Raw genomic sequence first — 9,772 nt, 5'->3', positions numbered from 1 at the left:
TACACCCACAGAGTCGCTATGGGGAAAATGATGCGTTCAAAACGACTGGGGAACTCGGAAAGATACGAATTTTATATATGGTCGTTAGGTCGGAAAGTCGGAGCTCTAGAAAGAGGCCCGAGTTCTCGAGTTGGATGACTGTTCAATTACATTTCCCCCCTCGGGCCTCATTTATTTTCCGAGTTCCCCGTTGTTTTGAACACACTGATGTCGGAGCTTTCCGACTACCTAGTTGCGAGTTTCCAGTTGTTGTGAACGCGGCAAAACTCACACTCTGGTCACGTGAGCCGCGCGGTGACGTACTCATGAGCTAAAAAAAACAATGTGCTTATGCTCTTCCAGTTCAAAGTTCGATTGTTTTGTCCTTTCGTAGAATCTGTTTCCTGTTTATGATTGTTCATGGAAAGTCGTCTGTCACACCACGTATGTAGTAATTATCATAGTACATGTCTACGATTGCAGCGTAAGAAGGAAGCTCAAAGAATCAAATGGTTAATGTCATCTAAACTGAGCAAACTGGCTACATCGGGCTCTAAAAAAAGAGCGATCAGTGAGTGAACTAACTCTCTATATTGTGCTACATTGAACCTAAACCCATAGTCATCATGGATACTCTCTACACTTATAGATTACTACCACCCACATATACCAACACGAAGGACCCTGAATACAGTTATAGACTAGTGAAGCTCGAACTTGTAGACTGCTGGCAATCTCCAGACCTGAACATCATCATCAAACAAGAAGAGGAGGAGGAAGAGGATATTTCTCAACAAGTTGAAGAAGAAGAAGAGGAGGAGGAAGAGGATATCTCTCTACAAGTTAAAGAAGAAGAGGAGGAAGAGGATATTTCTCTGCAAGTTGAAGAAGAAGAGGAAGAGGATAGCTTTCTACAAGTTAAAGAAGAAGAGGAGGAAGAGGATATTTCTCTGCAAGTTGAAGGAAGAGGATATCTCTCTACAAGTTAAAGAAGAAGAGGAGGAAGAGGATATTTCTCTGCAAGTTGAAGAAGAAGAGGAGGAGGAAGAGGATATCTCTCACATGTTAAAGAAGAAGAGGAAGAGGATATTTCTCTGCAAGTTGAAGAAGGAGGAGGAGGAAGAGGATATCTCTCTACATGTTAAAGAAGAAGAGGAGGAAGAGGATATTTCTCTACAAGTTAAAGAAGAAGAGGAAGATCACACTTTCATGGTCAAAGTAGAGGAAGAAGAGAAGGACAAAGCTCTTGTAGTTAAAGAAGAAGAAGAGGAGGGTGGTTTTACGGTCAAAAAAGAAGAGGCTATAGAGGTTTTTATTTTTTCTGGTATGTACAGATAATGGGTACGTCCCAAAATGGCACCCTATTCCCTGTAGAGCCCTACAGGCCTTGGTCAAAAGTACAGCCCTATAAAGTGAATAAGGTGCCAATTGGGACGCAGACCAATATTGAGTGTTTGCTAGTACGAACCGTAACATGGTACTGTTTCTTCAGATTTAACCCAGCACTCTTTATTTCCTTGACGCAGACGGAAACTGCAACCAGTGGCCTGTCAGTGGGAAGAGTCCCTCCGTATCAGAAGGAGAACAACAACAACAAAAACAGACGCGACCAAAGAAACAACCAAAACAGACCCAGGAACCCCACCACTCCCCTCTGTACTGCCCCGACTGTGGGAGGAGTTTTGTCAGCCCTGGGATACTGAACGCGCACCGCAGAATCCACCAGCCCAGAATAATCCACACCACCACCACCACCACCGGTGAGCCGTCTCACTACTGCCATGACTGCGGCAAGACCTTCGACACCGCCCGCTACCTCAAAAAGCACCTCTTGGTTCACACAGCAGAGAGGACGCACCACTGCTCTCAGTGCGACCGGAGCTTCCTGAGACTCCAGCACCTCAAAGAGCACCAGAGAACCCACAGCGGAGAGAAGCCTCACTACTGCTCCGCGTGTGGGAAGGGCTTCACCAAGGTCCGACTGCTCCGGACACACCAGCGGCTGCATGCCGTGGAGGGGGCCGACGTCGTCGGGGATGGGGCGGAGACGGGGATGAAGGAAGGTAGTGGGGTGGTGATGTCAGCGATGGGGCGGAAGAGAGCGCTGAGAGTTCTGGCCGGAGTGGACTACTACTACTGCTCTGAGTGTGGGAAGAGCTTCTCCAGTGCGGCCTATCTTAAGGTGTGTAAAATACACCTAGAACATATAGGAGGGTAGCGCTTGGGGCGGCAGCGTAGCCTAGTGGTTAGAGCGTTGGACTAGTAACCGGAAGGTTGCAAGTTCAAACCCCCAAGCTGACAATCTGTCGTTCTGCCCCTGAACAGGAAGTTAACCCACTGTTCCTAGGCCGTCATTGAAAATAAGAATTTGCTCTTAACTGACTTGCCTAGTTAAATAAAGGTAAAATAAAAATAAAAAATCACTCTCCCACTACGTCTGTTCTCATCACCACCGGTATTGACAAGCCTATACAGTGGGCCTGTATTGACAAGCCTATACAGTGGGCCTGTATTGACAAGCCTATACAGTGGGCCTGTATTGACAAGCCTATACAGTGGGCCTGTATTGACAAGCCTATACAGTGGGCCTGTATTGACAAGCCTATACAGTGGGCCTGTATTGACAAGCCTATACAGTGGGCCTGTATTGACAAGCCTATACAGTGGGCCTGTATTGACAAGCCTATACAGTGGGCCTGTTCTTACAGTGGGCCTGTATTGACAAGCCTATACAGTGGGCCTGTATTGACAAGCCTATACAGTGGGCCTGTATTGACAAGCCGATACAGTGGGCCGGCCTTTCTGTTCTTTTCTTCCCCCAAGTACTTTATTAGCCCAGCAGCTACGTTTGTTAAGGATGTGCGTATTGACCACAAACGTTTCTACAGATATCAAATCAAAGTTTATTTGTCACATATACACATGGTTAGCAAATGTTAATGCAAGTGTAGCGAAATGCTTGTGCTTCTAGTTCCGACCGTGCAGTAATATCTAACAAGTAATCTAACCGAACAATCACGCTGACATGCAGTTGCCAGACTTGGCTCAGTAGCTGTCTCTCCCATTGAAATAGAACGAATAGAACGCACCTCCCCGTTCCAAGTCAATGATGTCATAATGGGTGGAATAGAACGTCAGTAGCTGTCTCTCCCATTGAAATAGAACATCAGTAGCTGTCTCTCCCATTGAAATAGAACATCAGTAGCTGTCTCTCCCATTGAAATAGAACATCAGTAGCTGTCTCTCCCATTGAAATAGAACATCAGTAGCTGTCTCTCCCATTGAAATAGAACATCAGTAGCTGTCTCTCCCATTGAAATAGAACATCAGTAGCTGTCTCTCCCATTGAAATAGAACATCAGTAGCTGTCTCTCCCATTGAAATAGAACATCAGTAGCTGTCTCTCCCATTGAAATAGAACATCAGTAGCTGTCTCTCCCATTGAAATAGAACATCAGTAGCTGTCTCTCCCATTGAAATAGAACATCAGTAGCTGTCTCTCCCATTGAAATAGAACATCAGTAGCTGTCTCTCCCATTGAAATAGAACATCAGTAGCTGTCTCTCCCATTGAAATAGAACATCAGTAGCTGTCTCTCCCATTGAAATAGAACATCAGTAGCTGTCTCTCCCATTGAAATAGAACATCAGTAGCTGTCTCTCCCATTGAAATAGAACATCAGTAGCTGTCTCTCCCATTGAAATAGAACATCAGTAGCTGTCTCTCCCATTGAAATAGAACATCAGTAGCTGTCTCTCCCATTGAAATAGAACATCAGTAGCTGTCTCTCCCATTGAAATAGAACATCAGTAGCTGTCTCTCCCATTGAAATAGAACATCAGTAGCTGTCTCTCCCATTGAAATAGAACATCAGTAGCTGTCTCTCCCATTGAAATAGAACATCAGTAGCTGTCTCTCCCATTGAAATAGAACATCAGTAGCTGTCTCTCCCATTGAAATAGAACGAATAGAACGCACCTCCCGGTTCCAAGTCAATGATGTCATAATGGGTGGGCGGTTCAGTTTGCCAGTCAAATTGCCCGGGTTGGAGGTTCCTAGCCCGTTCCGTTCATTCCATTTCTATGGTGTCTCCAAATAACCACGCACAATAGAAAACCTATTGTCCATGAAACGTTCAGATAGAAATAGTCTATCTAGAACAAACATGCCTCTCTGACATGTAGCATACGGAATCACGTCGGCTCTATTCATGGCATTTCTATTCCGCAAAGTTCAACAACTTTTCGGGCTACTGAACCTGTTGTTTCAATTTTGATGAACGATGCATTTCTAAACACAAGAGATCCTGTAAAATAAAGTTCTAATATGTAATTCTATGTTTCTTTCTCAGGTGCATCAGAAGGCTCACACAGGAGACAAACCATACCAGTGTGCTCACTGTAAGAAATCATTCAGCACGTCGTGGGGTTTAAAGGTTCACCGGCAGAATCGCTCTGGAGAGAAGCCCTACCAGTGCGCCGACTGTGGGAAGAGGTTCTCGGACCTGCGCAGCCACAAAGCCCACCGGAGCACCCACACTGGAGAGAAACCATACACATGCCCTGTCTGTGGAAAAGGCTTTGCCTGGCTAAAGAGCCTACAGAAACACCAGGCCACACACAGCAGTAGTGATGGTGGAGTCATAGAAGTACATATAGAATAATGTAGGATATCCTGGAGGGTTTCACTCCAACCCCAATCTAGCAGGGTAGTTACAACTACGGGACAGGTGGGTAGCTCTCCAGGAACAGGGTTATAGGAGGGTAGCTCTCCAGGAACAGGGTTGGGTTACAGGAGGGTAGCTCTCCAGGAACAGGGTTGGGTTACAGGAGGGTAGCTCTCCAGGAACAGGGTTGGGTTACAGGAGGGTAGCTCTCCAGGAACAGGGTTGGATTATAGGAGGGTAGCTCTCCAGGAACAGGGTTGGGTTACAGGAGGGTAGCTCTCCAGGAACAGGGTTGGGTTACAGGAGGGTAGCTCTCCAGGAACAGGGTTGGGTTATAGGAGGGTAGCTCTCCAGGAACAGGGTTGGGTTACAGGAGGGTAGCTCTCCAGGAACAGGGTTGGGTTAGGGGAGGGTAGCTCTCCAGGAACAGGGTTGGGTTAGGGGAGGGTAGCTCTCCAGGAACAGGGTTGGGTTATAGGAGGGTAGCTCTCCAGGAACAGGGTTGGGTTACAGGAGGGTAGCTCTCCAGGAACAGGGTTGGGTTACAGGAGGGTAGCTCTCCAGGAACAGGGTTGGGTTACAGGAGGGTAGCTCTCCAGGAACAGGGTTGGGTTACAGGAGGGTAGCTCTCCAGGAACAGGGTTGGGTTACAGGAGGGTAGCTCTCCAGGAACAGGGTTGGGTTGGTAGCTTCCAGGAACAGGGTTGGGTTACAGGAGGGTAGCTCTCCAGGAACAGGGTTGGGTTACAGGAGGGTAGCTCTCCAGGAACAGGGTTGGGTTATAGGAGGGTAGCTCTCCAGGAACAGGGTTGGGTTACAGGAGGGTAGCTCTCCAGGAACAGGGTTGGGTTACAGGAGGGTAGCTCTCCAGGAACAGGGTTGGATTATAGGAGGGTAGCTCTCCAGGAACAGGGTTGGGTTACAGGAGGGTAGCTCTCCAGGAACAGGGTTGGGTTATAGGAGGGTAGCTCTCAGGAACAGGGTTGGGTTATAGGAGGGTATCTCTCCAGGAACAGGGTTGGGTTACAGGAGGGTAGCTCTCCAGGAACAGGGTTGGGTTACAGGAGGGTAGCTCTCCAGGAACAGGGTTGGGTTACAGGAGGGTAGCTCTCCAGGAACAGGGTTGGGTTATAGGAGGGTAGCTCTCCAGGAACAGGGTTGGGTTATAGGAGGGTAGCTCTCCAGGAACAGGGTTGGGTTATAGGAGGGTAGCTCTCCAGGAACGGGTTGGGTTACAGGAGGGTAGCTCTCCAGGAACAGGGTTGGGTTATAGGAGGGTAGCTCTCCAGGAACAGGGTTGGGTTACAGGAGGGTAGCTCTCCAGGAACAGGGTTGGGTTATAGGAGGGTAGCTCTCCAGGAACAGGGTTGGGTTACAGGAGGGTAGCTCTCCAGGAACAGGGTTGGGTTATAGGAGGGTAGCTCTCCAGGAACAGGGTTGGGTTACAGGAGGGTAGCTCTCCAGGAACAGGGTTGGGTTATAGGAGGGTAGCTCTCCAGGAACAGGGTTGGGTTACAGGAGGGTAGCTCTCCAGGAACAGGGTTGGGTTACAGGAGGGTAGCTCTCCAGGAACAGGGTTATAGGAGGGTAGCTCTCCAGGAACAGGGTTGGGTTACAGGAGGGTAGCTCTCCAGGAACAGGGTTGGGTTACAGGAGGGTAGCTCTCTAGGTTAATCAAGTCAAATCACCTGGATTTTAACCTTTTATTTGAAACCTTTTCCAGAAATAAGAATTAGATTCCAAATGAAAGCAATCGTCTCAGTGTGGTGCAGGAGGACGGGGCTGGACCAGCTGACATAAAAAAAAGGGGACAGTTTGATTAAAAGCTTGAAATAAAAGTACAAATCCAGGTCAAAACACAGGGCCCTAATTATAGAAACACAACGTCACGGTCCCATAACACCGGCTGGTAAAGCTCTGTCTGGATGAGGGAATGCTGTTGTGTCTCATAACACCGGCTGGTAAAGCTCTCTCTTGGATGAGGGAATGCTGTTGTGTCAGAAGGACATCAAAATGTCACATAACACCGGCTGGTAAAGCTCTCTCTCTCTTGGATGAGGGAATGCTGTTGTGTCTCATAACACCGGCTGGTAAAGCTCTCTCTCTCTTGGATGAGGGAAGGTTGTTGTGTCTCATAACACCGGCTGGTAAAGCTCTGTCTGGATGAGGGAATGCTGTTGTGTCTCATAACACCGGCTGGTAAAGCTCTGTCTGGATGAGGGAAGGCTGTTGTGTCTCATAACACCGGCTGGTAAAGCTCTGTCTGGATGAGGGAAGGTTGTTGTGTCTCATAACACCGGCTGGTAAAGCTCTCTCTCTCTTGGATGAGGGAATGCTGTTGTGTCTCATAACACCGGCTGGTAAAGCTCTGTCTGGATGAGGGAATGTTGTGTCTCATGAGGGAATGGATTGTTGTGTCTCATAACACCGGCTGGTAAAGCTCTGTCTGGATGAGGGAATGTTGTTGTGTCTCATAACACTGGCTGGTAAAGCTCTGTCTGGATGAGGGAATGCTGTTGTGTCTCATAACACCGGCTGGTAAAGCTCTGTCTGGATGAGGGAATGTTGTTGTGTCTCATAACACCGGCTGGTAAAGCTCTCTCTTGGATGAGGGAATGTTGTTGTGTCTCATAACACCAGCTGGTAAAGCCTCTTGGATGAGGGAATGTTGTTGTGACTCATAACACCAGCTGGTAAAGCTCTGTCTGGATGAGGGAAGGCTGTTGTGTCTCATAACACCGGCTGGTAAAGCTCTGTCTGGATGAGGGAATGTTGTTGTGTCTCATAACAGGACTGTTTTAAGCTCTACATCTTGGATGAAATGTCACATAAGTATGTGACTTGTAATTATATATTTTAGGGATGTTTATATTCATAACACCGGCTGGTAAAGCTCTGTCTGGATGAGGGAATGTTTTTGTTCTCTCAAAGCTGTTCTTTGGATGGATTGTGTCTCATAACAGGCTGGTAAACGGTTATCTTTGAGGGAATGTTTTGTTTTAACACCGGCTGGTAAAGCTCACTATAACATTGGATGAGGGAATGTTGTTGTGACTCATAACACCGGCTGGTAAAGCTCTGTCTGGATGGAGCAATGCTTTGTGTTCATGGATCTGTCTTTAAATGAATGGATGATGAAAATAAGGCATGTGTCAGAAGGACTGTTTTAATTACATCAAAATGTCACATAAGCATGTGACTTGTAATTTATTTTTAGATGTTTATATTCAAAGCAGATGTCGTTTGTAACGCCTGTTTTAGTTCATAACATCTGATTTCTGATGGTTATCTTTTGTTTTTGCTTTTCTGACATGCAAAATGTCTCAGCTATAACATGAAGTTTCTGTCAATGTTTTTTGTATCTGAAATGAATGGATGATGAAAATAAACATGGTCTTGTTGCATAACATCTGATTTCTGTCTTTATTTTTAGCTGAGCTCAAAGCACATGCTAACGTCTTAGCATAACATCTGATTTCTGTCTTTATTTTGTAGCTGAGCTCAAAGCACATGCTAATGTCTGTAGCATAACATCTGATTTCTGTCTTTATTTTGTAGCTGAGCTCAAAGCACATGCTAACGTCTGGTAGCATAACATCTGATTTCTGTCTTTATTTTGTAGCTGAGCTCAAAGCACATGCTAACGTCTGGTAGCATAACATCTGATTTCTGTCTTTATTTTGTAGCTGAGCTCAAAGCACATGCTAACGTCTGGTAGCATAACATCTGATTTCTGTCTTTATTTTGTAGCTGAGCTCAAAGCACATGCTAACGTCTGGTAGCATAACAGTTTTCCACATGTTCACGTCTTCATATCCGCTTTGAAGCCTTTAAAAAGCAGATCTGGCATTGGAACTGGAGGCGGAGCAAAACCACTCTATTGAGCAGTGGAGGATCTATAGGAGGACGGGCTCGTTGTAAGGGCTGGAAAGGATTAGAATGGAATGGAGCCAAACGTGGTTTACATATGTACTGTTTGATATCGTTCCATTTCAGACATTACAATGACCCAGTCTTCCTATAGCTCCTCCCACCAGCCTCCACTGGTTTTGAGTGTGTAACCCCCCAAAAAACATGGCTGTAGTTACTAAATACACGACTTTAACAGATAAAGTGAACGATGTTGTTTCGTTTCATGACTTATCTTCATTGATTAATTATACTGTATTGACAAATATGGTTTAACGGTAACCTTTACACAAAGATGATTGCCAACAGATTTGTCCAAGAGAAACAATTCACATCATAAACTAGGTTTCCATCCAATTGGCGACAGATTTCCATGCGAATATTCTAGAATTAGCATACATAAAATATGTGCATATTCCCACCAGTGGTGTTTCCACCAAACTGAATTGTTGCGAAAAAAAAATCAGTGCGTGATGACGTAGAGAACGCAAAATGTACTTTTCCCACTTAAGTTTTCATGTACCGAATACATTTTTGTAATGTGTTTCCGTTGCATTTTCAACAGTACGGATAGTTTTGTCACAGAAACTGTTGCGTTAAATAGCAAATGTTCCTAGTCTGGATTTTGGCACGTGCTCTCGATCCAGCAGCTCGCAGAGAGAGTTCGAGTAGGTTCGTCTACAATAAAGTATGACATTATGGATAAAGAGCGAGAATATTTTGATTTGTCAAAAGGCAATCAATCATCGATTATCATATCACCAGAATAAGACCCTCGACATTTATTGGAAAGGAGCATCAAGATCACCGTGCACTTTCACCACCCTGTGAAGTTCATGATTTCTACGTATTTCATCTGTAGCCTAATAAACTGCTTGCTTTCCCGACGAGTCGTAGGGGAGGACACACACCACGTCATCGCGTGAGTGACTCCACATTTACTTCGATATGACGGGTATGAATTATATCAATATTTGCACACAAGGCGTTTCCAGCGCCATTTCTCGCATAAATAATTTGACCGACACAAAAAGATCCCATCATGTCGACTTACAAATTATCTGTCGGCATTTATAAAATTGTATCAAAAACTAAACAGCTATCATTCTTTTTTTGGTTTATACAGGATGACTTCACACACATAAAAAATGTAATGGAAACGTAGTAAAATGTGTCTTTCATGTAATGTCAGTTTCTAAACAACCTAAAAAATGTTTT

At 45.5% G+C, this 9,772-nt stretch overlaps 1 protein-coding gene across 1 annotated transcript; it reads left to right on the top strand.

The window, feature by feature from the left end:
- Nucleotides 1–1,128: 1,128 nt before the first annotated feature.
- Nucleotides 1,129–4,829, top strand: LOC124028738 (zinc finger protein 45-like). Its single transcript, XM_046340718.1, has 3 exons — nucleotides 1,129–1,303; nucleotides 1,506–2,161; nucleotides 4,331–4,829. Exons 1-3 carry the CDS (start codon nucleotides 1,189–1,191, stop codon nucleotides 4,640–4,642), a joined length of 1,083 nt encoding a protein of 360 aa, XP_046196674.1. The 5' UTR covers nucleotides 1,129–1,188; the 3' UTR covers nucleotides 4,643–4,829.
- The last annotated feature ends 4,943 nt before the right edge of the window (nucleotides 4,830–9,772 follow it).

The sequence above is a fragment of the Oncorhynchus gorbuscha genome, unplaced genomic scaffold (genome assembly GCF_021184085.1).
Source record: "Oncorhynchus gorbuscha isolate QuinsamMale2020 ecotype Even-year unplaced genomic scaffold, OgorEven_v1.0 Un_scaffold_4760, whole genome shotgun sequence".
NCBI classification, from domain to species: Eukaryota; Metazoa; Chordata; class Actinopteri; order Salmoniformes; family Salmonidae; genus Oncorhynchus; species Oncorhynchus gorbuscha.
Note: the sequence above shows the minus strand (reverse complement) of the source record. Positions and strands in the feature narration are given on the sequence as shown.